Here is a 15,911-nt window from a genome sequence, read left to right on the forward strand (position 1 = left end):
CGTAAGGGTCCCAATTCATAGCCCATGCGAGAAAACCTGGACATTTCTAGCCTAAAATTCAAGCCGTATGATAGGACATCTGCATAGTGCAACACAGCTCAACTGTGGCCAGGAAAGAAGGGCAATGAGTCAGGAAACCCCTATCCCTCTCAACCCTTTATGTCCCATCATTCCCTTCCTCCAGAATAAGGGAGGGAAGGAGATCATGGCAGGTGCCCCAGGCTGGGGTACTGTGTTCTGAATGGCAGAAGAGGCAGGAGTGGTTTTTGGTGACATGAGATAGGAGAGTTAGAGCTGGCAGCTGAGGGTGAGCTGGTTGGCCCCTGAAGGGAGTTCTCACCCGTAGGTCCCCAGTTCCTGGGAAGTACTCTCCGTATTTATGAAAGGACACAGTCATGACCCGGTCTGTGGTATAGAAGGCCTCTTCCACGCCATCGCCGTGGTGAATATCAATGTCAATATACAGCACCCTCTGGTGATACCTAGGATCAGAAGGGGGTCAGGGGTCTGGGGGCTCCTTGGGAGTGGGACGCGCCAAGGGCGCCAGGTCCCAGCTTACCGGGCTGGCTGCCTCCCTCAGGTATCTCTAAGCACCAGAGACGTGGAAACTGGCTGAAGGAAGGTGGAAGAGCGGCAGGGTGTCTCCAGAGGCCTGACCAAGCCGACCAAGTCCGATCTTCCTACTCTACAGCCAGGGTCAACTCCAGCCACACAAGGACACTCTGGAGGCAGGTTCTGAGCAGCGCCTGCCCCTGATCTTGCCGTGGGCTCAGATCAAACCAAGACCCCGTCAGGGAGAAGATGGCCAGAGACACTCACCGAACATATCCTAGCCAACACACCGCTAGGAAAAGCAAACTAGGGAGGCAAGCCCGGGGGAGAGGGAAGTGGGAACCTGGCCTAAGGTGCTCTTCCAAAAGACAAGGCCAGGCAGGCATACTTTAGCAGTTCCAGGATGGCCAAGACGATATCATTGACGTAACAGAAGCCAGATGCCTCGGACTTCTTTGCATGGTGCAGGCCCCCAGCCCAATTCACAGCGATGTCCGTCTGCTGCTTATTAAGTTTCACAGCACTTGCTGGGCATGAGAAGAGAGAACACAAGCCTGTTACCAAGCCACTCTCCCCCTTCCCTCAGGAAGCCAAGGGAACCCAGTGAGAGGTCGGACCTGCCTATTCAACAGCTGTACAGTACAGTTCACAGGTCAGTCCTCTGCTTCCCACCCTAGCTCAACAGGGAATAAAGACAACACTGGCTACTCTAGAACAACTGCTTTCCAAACTGAGGTTGGTAACCCATTATTAGGCCTTAAAATTGGTTCAGTGGCTCATGATTAGTATATATATATATTTGAATGATATAGACTAGATAAAAATATCAGAGTAACAGTAAAGATAGCTGCTCCTCTGTGAAAGGGGCTTCAGAGCTAGAGAGGGTGTGCCCATGTGCATGCATAACCTGGACTGCAAGTGTAAATGTATTTCTTACTGTGATTCAGTCAAAAAATGTTGAAGATATCAAAGGTAGTAGGTGCTCAAAGTACAAACAGGTCCAAGAAGAAGTAAAGGAGGAATACAGGCTCATGTGTATAAGTACATTTGTGGCAGTGTAATTTTAATAGCAATAAAAACATAAACAACCCAAATGATCCAACAAAAGGGGACTGATTATATCGACTGAAATTGGTCCATAACATGGAATAATCATGTAGCCACTAGAAATCATGCTATAAACTACTACAGAGAAATTTTTAAAGATTTACTAAGTAAAAAATGCAGGCACAAAACTATATATATAATGCGACACATTTCTGTAAAATACAGACATATGTTAGTTACATCCAGATATATATAAACAGAAAAAAGAATGGGTGTGTAAACACCAAAATGGTAACAATGGTTATCTACGAAGAGTGTAATTGTGAGCAATATTTTTTGCTGTGCACTTCTTTGTTTTCTGAGATTATATTGGGAGGCATGAGGGAAGGGGGAAGACAGAAAACCATGATCATAGGAAAATAAATATTTGTTAAGAAAGGGTTTAGAGTAATCCTAGAGGTAATCAAAGTTACTAATGGAAGCGGGAGATATATGGGGAGTATTTCTGACCTCTAAAGATAATTACCATGCTCTTTTTAAGACACAGATGATGATGTTTCCCATTTTTATAGCACTTTGCAGTTCACAAATTGTTTTTATGTTCAGCATCTCAACAATCCCATAAGGTCTGCAGGGAATTCCTGAATATAAGATCTCTTGGTAGCAGAGGACGGTCAAGGACACCTGTCAGTACCATGTCAGAGACTGAACCTGGGCTGGGACTGAACCAAGAGGACATTTTAAAGGCCTAAGGTAAAAAACCCACAGGACCATTTTACATGGTCACAGACCAGCCCTACTGGGACAGTGGCCTAAAAGGCAGACCTCACTAGTACAGCCCAGCATGGCCCTTGAGGAGGGATGTATATTTCTTACCCACAGAGCCACCAGTAGATAACTGACAGAACTCAAACAGGCCATCAAATACCGGACAGTCCTCACCAACGTTGACTTGAAAGACATAAATGAAAAGTTAGTTCCCACAATTTCCGTTAGTTTTTACTTACATATTTATAAGCTGATGGAAAAAAACACAGAATTTGGATTCAGCAGGCTGAGGCTCTAGTCTAGGCTCTACTACTCACTGGCTGTGTGATTGGGTCAAGTCATTTAACTTCTGTAAGCTTTGGCTCATTATCTAACAAGCAATGATGATACCCACCTCAATTGTTGAGAAGACTAAAAGAAATTTTATATGGGGAAGCATTTAGCAAGTAAGTATTCCAAAAATGTTGGTTCATTCCTTGAGGGAGAAAAGCCGAGCCTCATATTCCAGCCTGGGTTTATTCCTAGGCCTCACTCCAGCTGACCAACAAGGAAGTGAAGAACAGAGACCCATGTAACTAACTGTCCTCCACTGAACACTTAGCAACATGCCGGACACTATGCTAAATGCTTTAAACACCTGACATGATTTGCTCTCACACAACCTTCTAAGGTAGGATTTGGTCCTATTTTATAAATAAGGAAACAGGCACAGAGAGGCGAGTAAATGCTGGTAAATAGCAGAGGCAATATTCAAGTATTGGTCTGTCTGTCCTAAAAGCCTATGAAGACATACTCTGGCCTTTTCCCCAGTAATTTCACATGCACGATCTCATCTGATCCTCAATACAACCCTATGAGCTAGACAAGACAGATATCAACCCCACCGTGCAGAGGAACAAACAGGTACAGCGAAGTTAGGTGACTTGCCCAAGGTTACATAACCAGGCAGTGGCAGAACCAGAATCAGAGTCCAGGTGTCTTGATTCCCACAGTCCAGTGCTCTTTCTACTACACCCACAAGTGACAACTGGAATAAAGTTATTTCAGGCCTAAAGGCGTAAAAGTACAAACTAACACATAATGAGGAAACACATGCAAACAATAATGCAAATAAAATGAAAAAGACAGGAAAGGAAGCACACCTGAAGGTTGTAGAAGACTCACAGAGGTAGAGAGGAACCTTAAGGCTCCAAGTCTCCTCTCACAGAAAAGGAAACTGCTGAGACATCAATGATACACAGGAAGTTAGAGGCAGGGGTGGGGCCAGATCATTATTCTCTTGCCCCAGCCTTCCCAGTGCACCCACGGTTATCAACAGAGGTTCCCAAAGCAGAGCAAGGAGGAGGGTAGGAGAGCCCAGCTTGGATTGTGGTAATCTCTTGAAACACAGCTGCAGCTCAAGGTTTGCAACAACCACAAGAGTTAGCACCTGTGGCATTGCCCTAAACTTAGAGGGTGCCCTGATCTGGTACCCTGCAAAGACAAGTGCTCCAAGGAAGCATGACCTGCATAAGGGAGTAAGCAGTGGGTGGCTCTCTCCCCCACTTACCGGGTAAACACTGGGAGGCTGTGTCAACAAGAACTTTGGTCCCTGGGGCCAGGCTATTTATCCATTGGCAACCAATTTCTCCCTCCGGCTGCATCCTCCTTCAGTAGGTTTGGCCTGCCTTGGTTTCCAAAGTTTTGCTTATACTCCTATTTGGGATGTGGAGCCTCCATGGGAGGAAATGAGTGTTTCAGATGCAAGAAAAAGATATTTTCCTTCAGGCCCCAAACCAACATATGGTTCAAATGACCAGCCTATTATTCCCAGCTCAACACGCTGTGTGATTAGAGATGGAAAGAGAGGAAAATGAGAGAGCAGACCCTCACCTGGGCTAATCTATGAGGCTCTAGAGAGGACTTTGCTATGAATTTTCCCTCTTCCTACTATAAATACTTCTCTCATTCTTAGGCTGGCTTTAGACTGAAGGGGAGCGATACTGGGTGAGAGATGGGGGAACAGAGGTAGGTAGAGAAGGCAGTAAAAAGCATACTGCAGAAAGAGATGTATGGGATTAAACATGGTCTTCAGGAAGTGCTTAGACCTTGCTGGTGGTGGCAATGGGGCAGCGGGGAGAAGGGTATGCAATCAAGGAGAGGCACCAGGGGGACTTCAATTGTATTGGTAATGTTTTCTTCCTTAGGCTGGTAGTGGGTATGTGGATGTTCATTATTTTGTTTTTTATACTTTTTTGTGTGTCTGAAATATTTTATATGCAACATATTTAAAAATACTCCAGAATCAAGAGACTAGAGTTCCATTCTCCATCCTACTATCCTACCACCTTGCTATGTGACCCTGGGAAAGTCATTTCACCTCCCCAGGTCTCAGTTTATACATCTACAAAATGGACACGAATGTATCCAAATTTTACCACAATCAATCCCTTTTATCATGTTTCCACCACAAGCCTTGCGTTCTGACAGACTATCTACCAAAAAAACTACATTTATTCATGTTTCCATTTAAATTAATTAAATATTAGGTCAGAACTTCTGATCAAGGTTCTCAAAGTTTCAAAGTGACCATAAAGTGTTTATTACATTCTAGCCGAGAGCAAGGAAACCTGACTTATTTGGTCTTTTATTACAGGTATAATTTCCTAGGTTAGGTGTTGGTAAATATTTAAAAAAGAGCTCAGCTCTTACACCCTGTTATTGTCTCTGTAGACCCCTTGGTTATGAAGCACTGCATTAAGTGACATCTCTCTATAACTCTATAATTCCAGTCAGTAAGGTGCCTTGAAGTCCTTAGAGAGCCTCATCCTTCCCACCCTCATCTTAAATGAGAGAAAATCCCAGACCTAATTTTTTTATTCTTTTTTTTGTGTGTGTAAGATTGTCACTGAGCTAACATCTGTGCCAATCTTCCTCTATTTTATGTGGGATGCCACCACAGCATGGCTTGATGAGCTGTGCTAGGTCCGTGCCCAGGATCCAAACCTGCAAATCACAGGCCACCGAAGCGGAGCATACAAACTTAACCCCTACGCCATCAGGCTGGCCCCTAGACTTAATTTTTTAATGCATAACTTTAGAATACTAGTTTCAGGAAAATTGGAGCAAACTGGGAGCCAGAGCCAAACCTGTACATTCCAGAGGGCACAGTATTTTGTCTGCCTTGATAGAAATTGAAAGTAACAAAAGTCATAAGTCATAATAGCAAAAGCTACCATTCATTGATGGTGCTTTGAATATGTCATCTCACTTCTTCCTGCCAAGCTCCACTAAGAAAGAGGTACTACGGTCTTCCTTTTAAAGAAGGGAAAACAAGGCTCAAAGAGGCTAGGAGACTTACCCAAGAACAAATAGCTAAGTGACAGAGCTAAGGGACTCAAACAAGACATCAAAGCTCATTTTCTTGCTTCAACACCAACCTGCTTTTATAATGAGAGCCCTCTCTGCTGAGAGGGGAGCCTGATCGCTGAGCTAAATAGGTTATGGAAACCCCCAAAGCCATCTACAGCAAAGGAATGAATCTGTCGCACCTTGGAAGGAAATAAGACCCTGAGATTCACAGAGTGAATACGTCACTTAGTGGGGGCAGCAGATCCTGGAGTTGTGGGTAGCAAAGCTTAATGTCTCAAAGAAGGTCTCTGTGGTTCTGTAATCATTACCACTGCACAATTATTTAACAAATAAATAACTTTCTGCCTTGGGAATCAGACTACCTTGTGACCAGTAGCAAGAGACAAGTGCCACAGATTTCCTGATATTTCAAAATAAACTGTCATAAGCTAATCAAAACTTATGAATACTATTACATTGTTTTATTGTACAAAATCTCAGGTACTAATTGATAATTTCTAAAATAACACAAGGGAGAAGTCAGGTGTGATAGTTTCTTCCCAAATTTGAACATATTTTCCCCGCATAGCTAAAATAATCCCCATAATTCCTAGAAACTGAGTGTAGCTTCTGAGATAGGACCTGTTCTGAGTTTCGAGTCCCAGGGGGCAGGGCCAGAATCATCTTAACTCAAAGATTACATCATCTAGTATCTGTCCTAAACGGCCATTAAATTCTCAAGTAATATTCATGATAAAGGAAAGGATATTGTGCAAAAATCAAATAAAATAATATCAAAACTTTCAAAAAATAAATAAATAAATAAAATCAATTAATATTCACAAAGTGAGAGCACTTACAGTTGTATGGGATGACATGCAGTCCATTTTACAAAAGAAAAATCTGAGAGGAAGTGATTTGCCCAGTTAGGAGTCAGAGCTGTGACCTGTATCTCCTGTCTCCCCCTCCCAGGTCAGGGCTTTTTCCATTACAACAATGACAGTGTTCTGTATAGTTACGAACCTCATTCATAGTGTTATGAACATAACTAGACAAAATTCAATCTCTATTCCCTATAATCAAGAAATAGGAAAACCAGACTTGAGAAAAAGGCAGCACTTTGGCACCCTTGGGAAGCAGGGCGAAGCAGGAGTCGGCCGAATGGGAGGTAGAGGGGAGGCAGAGTGGGCCTCTCCAAGTCAAAGGGAGATCCAACTGGGGGCTTGAGAGCAGGAAGGGAACAGAATGGACTTACATCTCTGCATCTGCTTGCTGTACTCAGACATGTTATCTGGGCGGATGGAACGTAAGAATTTAATGTAGTCATCACTGTGGTACTTGGTCATCTCCTCAGCATTGGCTTTGTGAGGGCGCTAGAGGGCAGAGGGGAGAAAGGGCATGTTATTCTTGACCGCTGCCAGTCGTCTCTCAGTCTGGCTCGAACACTTACATCTGCTCAGCACTGAGCCAGGTGCTGTAAAGGATACAAAGAAATTACTGATTAGAAATTTGAAATATAATTAAGCAAATAAGATTATCAAAGGAGATTCAGTATCAGAAGACCTAGATTGCAACTCAAGTTCTGTTGCTTAGGCATTTCATTTCTTGAGCCTCAATTTCCTCACTTACTAAAAAACAGGGAAAACAACATCTACCTCAGAGGGAAATTGTGAGAACTGGATAAGATTGCTAAATCTCTCTGTAAATTGTGAAGTGCTTTACAAATTGTTACTTCTTTGTGTGTATGTGTGAGGAAAATTGTCCCTGAGCTAACATCTGTGCCAATCTTCCTGTTTTATATGGCTTAATGAGTGGTGTGTAGGTCCACGCCTGGGATCCAAACCCATGAACCCCAGTCCACCACTTCGCTACTGGGCCAGCCCCAATTATTACTTCTTTTTAATTTTTTTTTTAAGATTTTATTTTTCCTTTTTCTCCCCAAAGCCCCCCAAGTACATAGTTGTACATTTTTAGTTGTGGGTCCTTCTAGCTGAGGCATGTGGGACACTGCCTCCGCGTGGCTTGATGAGTGGTGCCACATCTGTGCCCAGGATCCGAACTGGTGAAACTCTGGGCCACTGAGGCAGAGCGCACAAACTTAACCACTTGCCCACGGGGTTGGCCACTACTTCTTTTTAATATTAAATGTAACAATATATAATTACAGGCCAAATGGCTCCAAGAGTTCAAGAAAAAGGGGTGACTAATAATTGAAATAGATGTGAAATCCTTTATAAATCATCATCACACCAACAATTCTGATCACATCCTCCCCATTAAAACTTCCTTGAGGGGCCAGCCCCGTGGCCAAGTGGTTAAGTTCACACACTCTGCTTCGGCAGCTCGGGGTTTCACTGGTTCAGATCCTGGACACAGACGTGGCACTGCTCATTAGGCCATGCAGAGGTGGCGTCCCACATGTCACAACTAGAAGGACCCACAACTAAAATATACAACTATGTACTGGTGGGATTTGGGGAGAAAAAGCAGAAAAAAAATTTTAAAAAAAGATGGGCAACAGTTGTTAGCTCAGGAGCCAATCTTTAAAAAACAAAAAACAAAAAAAAACTTCCTTGACACGGTCATTTCCTGGTTATCCCAACATTCTGATTCACCCTTCTCTTTTTAAAAATTCTCTTCTCTTCCTCTCATTCCTTAAAAGTAAGTCTTCTTCAAAGATGACCCTCTTCTAATTACCAATACTTTTTTAGTTTATAAAGCATCTTCAATACACAGCTAACATTAATTGAGTCTTTACTCTGTGCCAGCCTCTGTTTCAGGCACTCATATGCTATCTCATATGATCTTACAACCACCTTTTACAGGTCATACTATCATTATCCTCACTTTGCAGTAAGGAAACTACAGCAGAGAGATTAAGTAATTTGCCCAAGGTTACACAGCTAGCAAGCTGGAATAGGAACCCAGAGGTCTGGCTCCAGGTTCTATTTGACCCTCATTTAATCCTCACTTAATATAATGAAGAAGGGGCCGGCCCAGTGGAGCAGTGGTTAAGTGCACACATTCCACTTCGGTGGCCCAGGGTTCGCCGGTTCAGATCCCAGATGCGGACATGGCACCACGTGGGAAGCCATGCTATGGTAGGCGTCCCACATATAAAGTAGAGAAAGATGGGCATGGATGTTAGCTCAGGGCCAGTCTTCTTCAGCAAAAAGAGGAGGATTGGCAGCAGATGTTAGCTCAGTGCTAATCTTCCTCAAAAAAAAAAAAAACATATAATGAAGAATATAAGACTGAAAGATGGATACTGTTCTATAAAAAACACCCATAGTGAAAGAAGCAAGACTTGGCTTCAAATACTAAATTGTTTTTACCATATTAAGCCCTTTACCCTCTTGGCAATGTCATCAAAGCTGCACTTTGACTATCCCTTCTAGATAGATGACTACCGAAACTCTCACTCCATATCTTGATTTCTGTTGAGCTCTAGATTCGCAGTTCCAATAACTTCCTAGCCAGCTCCACCAAGGAACCCTATAGGCACTTCAAATTCAACTGGGCCCAACAACTTTTTGTTGAGAGCCTAGAGGCATTCAAATTTAACTTAACTTCTAGTAACTACTCTTTTACAGTCATGCACCACATAAGGACATTTCAGACTAACCACATATAAGACGCTGGTCCCATAGATTAGTACCATGTAGCCCACATGTGTAGTAGGCTATACTATCTAGGTTTATGTAAGTACATTCTGTGATGTTCGCACAATGACAAAATCACTTAACGATACACTTCTCAGAACATATCCCTGTTATTAAGTGACACATGACTGCACAACTTTGGTTAATGATACCAACATCTACTTTGGTTAACAACCTAAGTGTCATCTTTAACTCCACCCTTTCTTGCCTTCCATTTCAACCCATTGCCAATCCTTTCCATTGTACCTCTATAATCTTGACTACATCCACCACCTTACTTCTCCTGTGCTCCTCTGTCTCAGGTTCCCTATTCTTACCACTATTCACCCAGTTGCTCAAGACAGAAGCCAGACTATCACCCTTGATTCCTCTTTCCTCAACTACTACATTCAACTTCTCGTGCAACTACCACCAACATATCTGTTAAATCTGTCCACTTCATCCCCAGGCTACCACATTTTGGGCCTGGATTGTAGCAACAATCTCCTAACTGGTATCCCAGCCTCAAGCTTAACAATTGTGAATTTATTCTCAATCCTACAGCCAGTGTAATCTGTTTAAAATTCAAACTGAATCATGTCACTCCTCTCTAAAAGCCCTTCAAAGGCCTCATTACTCACAAGATCAAGCTCAAACTCTTTAACCAGGCTTGGAAAACTAAAATAGTCTGGTTCCTGCTTACCTCTCTAGGATCCCTCTAAACACTTTATGCTCTGGCCTAGGGAACACCAAATTCAAAGCACTTTTAAGGGCCAGTTTAGCTAATGTGGTGCTTAAACAAATAAACAAAAAACTGGTGAGCAGAGTGTGAGCCTTTACACAGCTCTAGCTGATCACTGACATGAAGGAATTTGGGCCCAACTGCCAATCTTTTGGGTTAAATTTCATTTTTTCAAAGGTTAGCTACTAACCTAAGTTCTTTATTTTTTGAGGAAGATTAGCCCTGAGCTAACTGCTGCCAATCCTCCTCTTTTTGCTGAGGAAGACTGGCCCTGAGCTAACACCCGTGCCCATCTTCCCCGACTTTATATGTGGGACGCCTACCACAGCATGGCTTGCCAAGCGGTGCCAAGTACCCGGGATCCAAACCGGCAACCCCAGGCCACCACTGCGCCACCGGGCTGGCCCCTAACGTAAGTTCCTAAAAACACTTTGTGGGTTAAACAAAATGTCTGAAGGGCTGAATTTATCTCAGGCATTGATTGTACCAATCTGCCAAGCACAATTTTACTTGCAATTCTCCAAGGGAATTCTCTCTCATCTTTAGGACTTTGCAAATGCTATGGCCTAGAATACTATTCTCTTCCTCTATTCAACCTTTAGGTTGCAACTGAAAAGTTAATTTCCCCAGAAAGCTGTCCTGGACCCCCGGAGTCTCAGTTAAATAACTCTGAAGTGCTCCCCTGAGAAACCTATAGGGACTTCCCTTATCATCACATTCAAACTGCACAGAAATTACATTTGCTTGGTCTACTCTGGGAGGCAAGGAGCAGGTCTGTCTTTATTCTAAGCAACTAGCAGAGTGCAGGGCACATAGCAGGTGCTCGACAAATATCTGTTGCCATAATAAATTAACTCTTATTTGGATTCTTTTTGCCTTCCTAATTGGTCCCATTAATATCCAGTCTTTTCCTCTTCCAAACCATCTTCCATAATGGTGTCACAAAAGTCTTAAAAACTCAATGCCCTGTTCGAAAACATTAAATGATTCCCTAGTTACAAAAGAAAAGATTCCAAACTCTGACATGGCAGAGTTTACAAGATTCCTTTTCCAATCTATTTCCCCCCTGCCCACTTTCATAAATATTATATTCCAGACAAACAACTCTTCCTCAACAAGACATACAGAGCTTCCTACCACAGTGTCTGTGATCATGCTCTTCCTACCTTCTGAAATTCATCCCTATCCCAAATCCCTGAAGGACAAAGCCCACCTCAAAAGCTGCCTCCTTCACAAAATAAGTGCAAATTTCACTCTAAGGACCCATCTTCATCCCAGGCCAGTGCAAAGTTCCAAGAAATATGACCTCACAGTCAAAAATCCCAAAACACACAAGGAAACAAAGCACCAGGGGTGAGAGCCCATGGAAACAACAAATCAGATCTACATTTGGAAATATATTTAAATAAAAAAGAACTGCACTGCCTCTCTATACACCAGTAAACAATTAAAAATGAAATTTAAAAAAGATACAATTTGGGGCCGGCCCCGTGGCCAAGTGGTTAAGTTCGCGCACTCTGCTGCAGCGGCCCAGGGTTTCGCTAGTTCGGATCCTGGGCACAGACATGGCACCACTTGTCAGGCCACGTTGAGGCGGCGTCCCACATGCCACAACTAGAAGGATCTGCAACTAAGATATACAACTATGTACCAGGGGGGATTTGGGGTGATAAAGCAGGGGAAAAAAAAAAAGATTGGCTACAGTTGTTAGCTCAGGCGCCAATCTTAAAAAAAAAAAAAAAAAAAATACAATTTATGATAGCATTAAAAAATGAAGCACTTGGAAAAAAATCTAATAAAAGATGTACATGACCTTTATGGAGAAAATTACAAAACTTTACATTGACAGCCAAAATCTCAACTACCCATCAACAGTGGGGATAAATTGTGGTATATTCCTCAATGAAATACTGCACAGCAATTAATATGAACAAGCTACAGCTAGACACAAAAAATGTATATTGTATAATTCCATTTATTTCAAGTTTGGCAAAAGTAAACTATATTGTTTAGGATACATATTTAGGTAGTTAAATTATGATGAAGAGCAAGGAAGTACTTAACAGAAAAGTCAGGATTCTGGTTACCTCTGGGAAAACAGAAGCAGCTGTATCAGGAAGGGATATATGCCAGTTTCTGAGGGACTGGGAATGTTCCACTTCTTGAACTAGTTGGTGTTTACTTTCTGTCAATTTTTTAAACTGCGCTTTTGTTTCATGCACTTTTCTGTACATGTGTAACATTTCACAATACAGACTATAAAGGAAGCCTTTACAAAGACGTTTAAAAAGACTTAAATAAATGGAGATATACCATTTTCATGGATTCACAGGCTTAGTATTCTCAACATATCAACTCTTTTTTTCTTTTTTTTTCTGAGGAATATTTGCCCTGAGCTAACATCTGTGCCAATCTTCCTGTGTTTTGTATGTGGGTCACCACTTCAGCATGGCCACCAACAAGTGGTGCAGGTCTGGGTCGAGGAACCGAACCTGAGCCACTGAAGCAAAGTGCACTGAACCTAACCACTAGGTCACGGGGCCAGCCCTCAAGATAGCAATTCTAAGATGATGTATAAATTCGATGAAATTTCAACCAAAATTCCAGTAGATTTGTTGGTAGCACTTGATGAGTTAATTCTAAAATTTATACAGAAGTACAAAAGGCAAATAGCAAGTCATTTTTTTAAAAAAACAACAATGTAGGAAGACATGCTACTAGATATCAAGACTTAATAAAAAGCTATTACAGGGGCTGGCCTGGTGGCACAGCAGTTAAGTTAGCATGTTCTGCTTCTCAGTGGCCCAGGGTTCGCCGGTTCAGATCCCGGGTGCGGATATGGCACTGCTTGGCAAAAGCAATGCTGTGGCACATGTCCCACATATAAAGTAGAGGAAGAGGGGCAAGGATGTTAGCTGAGGGCCAGTCTTCCTCAGCAAAAAGAGGAGGATTGGCAGTAGTTAGCTCAGGGCTCATCTTCCTCAAAAAAAAAAAAGCTATTATAATTAAGCGACTGTGGTACTGGCACATGGGTCAACAGACAGACCAAGTCAACAGAATACAGAGCCCAGAAACAGACCCATACATAGTGCCTGGCACAAAGGAGGTGCTTAATAAGTATTTGTGAAATGAATGAAGAAATACAGACATTTCATATATAAAAGAGGTGGCACTTAGATCAGCAAGGAAACAACACACTTTTCAATAAATCAGCTGGGACAATACAGGGAAAAAATTTCAGTGGATTTTAATTCAAACCTTATTAAAAAAACATTTCTAGATATAGAAAATACCTATATGTGAAAGGCAAACCTATAAAGCTTTAAAAAGATTAGCACAGGAGAATACCTTAAGGGTTAGGAAGGATTTCTTAAGATACAAAAAGCAGAGGCTGGGGTCAGCCCTGTGGCCAAGTGGTTGGGTTCGTGTGCTCAGCTTTGGCAGCCAGGGGTTTCGTCAGTTCGGATCCTGGGCACAGACATGGCACCGTTCATCAAGCCATGCTGGGGCGGCATCCTACATGCCACAACTAGAAGGACTCACAACTAAAAATACACAACTATGTACCAGGGGGCTTTGGGGAGAAAAAGGAAAAATAAAATCTTAAAGCAAAAAAACAGCAGGGGCTGCCTCGTGGCTGGGTGGTTAGGTTGGCGCACTCTCATTCAGTGGCCCAGGGTTTGGTGGTTCAGATCCTGCACATGGACCTAGCACCGCTCGTCAGGCCATGCTGAGGTGGCGTCCCACAGAGCACAACCAGAAGCACCTACAACTAGAATACACAACCACGTACTGCAGGGGCTGGCTTTGGGAAAAAAAAAAAAAAAAAGGAAGATAGGCAACAGATGTTAGCTCAGGGCCAATCTTTGAAAAAAAAAAAAGATACAAAAAACACTTATAAAGGAAGCAATGCCTAAATATGACTCTATTAAAATTAAGAATTTCTGTTGATTACAAATACATTAGAGGGCTGGCCCAGTGGTGCAGCAGTTAAGTTTGTGCACTCCACTTCAGCGGCCCCCGGTTCACCGGTTGGATCCTGGGCGCAGACCTACGCACCGCTTATCAAGCCATGCTGTGGCGGGCATCGCACATATAAAATAGAGGAAGATGGGCATGGACGTTAGCTCAGGGCCAGTCTTCCTCAGCAAAAAGGGGAGAATCGGCAGATGTTAGCTAAGGGCTAGTCTTCCTCAAAAAAAAAAAAAATACTATTCAGCAGAGAAAAATGAAAGAACCATAGCTATATGCAATAAAATGGATGGATTTTACTAATATAACATTGTGTGATAATAGCAAGTCCCAGAAGACTACACCCAGCATTATTTTTCTTAAAAAATCCAAAAACAAGTAAGTGAATACTATATATTGTTTAGGCACAAATACACACAATAAACATATTTTTTAAAAAGCAAGAGAATGATAAACATAAAATTTAGAAGAGTGTTTGGGTTATAGGAATATGGATGATCACAGCATTATTAAAATATTTAAGTAAATAAATGAATAGGGGCTGGCCCCGTGGCCAAGTGGTTAAGTTCGCGCGCTCCACTGCAGGCAGCCCAGTGTTTCCTTAGTTCGAATCCTGGGCGCGGACATGGCATTGCTCATCAAACTACGCTGAGGCAGCGTCCCACATGCCACAACTAGAAGGACCCACAACGAAGAATATACAACTATGTACCGGGGGGGCTTTGGGGAGAAAAAGGAAAAAAATAAAATCTTTAAAAAAATAAAAAAATAAATAAATGAATAAACAAAGAATAAATTTTTAAAAAAGAAGGCCAAGCAAAGACCTTATTTTTTTATTATTATTATTTCTTCTTCTTCTTCTTCTTCTTCTCCCCAAAGCCCCCCAGTACATAGTTGTATATTCTGGTTGTAGGTCCTTCTGGTTCTGCTATGTCGGACGCCACCTTGGCATGGTTTGATGAGCAGCGCTAGGTCTGCACCCAGGATCCAAAAGGGCGAAACCCTGGGCCGCCAAAGCAGAGCATGTGAACTTAACCACTTGGCCATGGGGCCGGTCCCTAAAGACCTTCTTTTCATGGTTATGAGCCAAGGATAATGACTAACCCAATTCTGTGTATCTGAGGTCCAATTAAAACAAAAACAAAAACCAGACAATCAAATAGGAAAATGGGCAAAACGCTTAAACAGGAACTTCAACAGGGAAAAGTGAATGGCCAATAAACATATAAAAAGATTCTCAACCTCACTAGTAACCAGGGAAATACAAATTAAAATAGTAAGATACCATTTCACGCCTACCTGAACTGGCAAAAAAAAATTAAATATGACAAAATGAAGTGTTGGCAAGGACTTAGAGCAACTACAATTCTTCTACATTGCTGACAAGTGGAAACCATTTCGGCACTGAGTGACTGTGCATGCATCCTGACCCAGCAATTCTACTGTTAGTATACTCCTACTGAAACTCTAGCATATGTGCACTAAGAAACACGTTCAAGAATGTTCACAGTAGCAGTGTTTGTAATAGCCCCAAACTAGAAACAAACAAAATGCCCACCAATAATAAAATAGACAAATTGTAGTATATTTCTTCAATGAAATACAGCGAAAATATATATAGCTACATGCATCAACATGTACGACTCTTGGGAACATGTTGAGCAAAAAAGGCAAGTCACATGATAAATACTGTATGGCTCCATTTATATAACATTAAAAAATGTAAAACTAAAATACATATTGTTTAAGAATACATACTGGTAAAATTATAACGAAATGCAAGGAAATAATAAACCCTAAATTCAAGGCATAGGTTAACTCTGGGGAAGAAGAAAGTTAGGATCAGGGAGGGGCATACA

General features: G+C 42.1%; 1 protein-coding gene across 2 annotated transcripts in view; it reads right to left on the reverse strand.

Moving 5' to 3' along the window:
- HDAC1 (histone deacetylase 1) overlaps positions 1-15,911 on the reverse strand; it is a 29,937-nt gene that overhangs the window by 5,153 nt on the left and 8,873 nt on the right. Inside the window, exons 3-6 of one of the 2 annotated variants that reach the window (XM_046661448.1) lie at positions 6,953-7,070; positions 2,476-2,550; positions 941-1,079; positions 341-482 (exon numbers count right to left, since the gene is read on the reverse strand). In XM_046661448.1, the coding sequence (XP_046517404.1) occupies positions 341-482; positions 941-1,079; positions 2,476-2,550; positions 6,953-7,070 (474 nt within the window). Of the gene's footprint in view, positions 1-340; positions 483-940; positions 1,080-2,475; positions 2,551-6,952; positions 7,172-15,911 lie in introns of both variants that reach the window. The other variant, XM_046661449.1, reaches the window with a different exon arrangement.

This window comes from Equus quagga, chromosome 5 (assembly GCF_021613505.1).
Source record: "Equus quagga isolate Etosha38 chromosome 5, UCLA_HA_Equagga_1.0, whole genome shotgun sequence".
Lineage (NCBI taxonomy): Eukaryota > Metazoa > Chordata > Mammalia > Perissodactyla > Equidae > Equus > Equus quagga.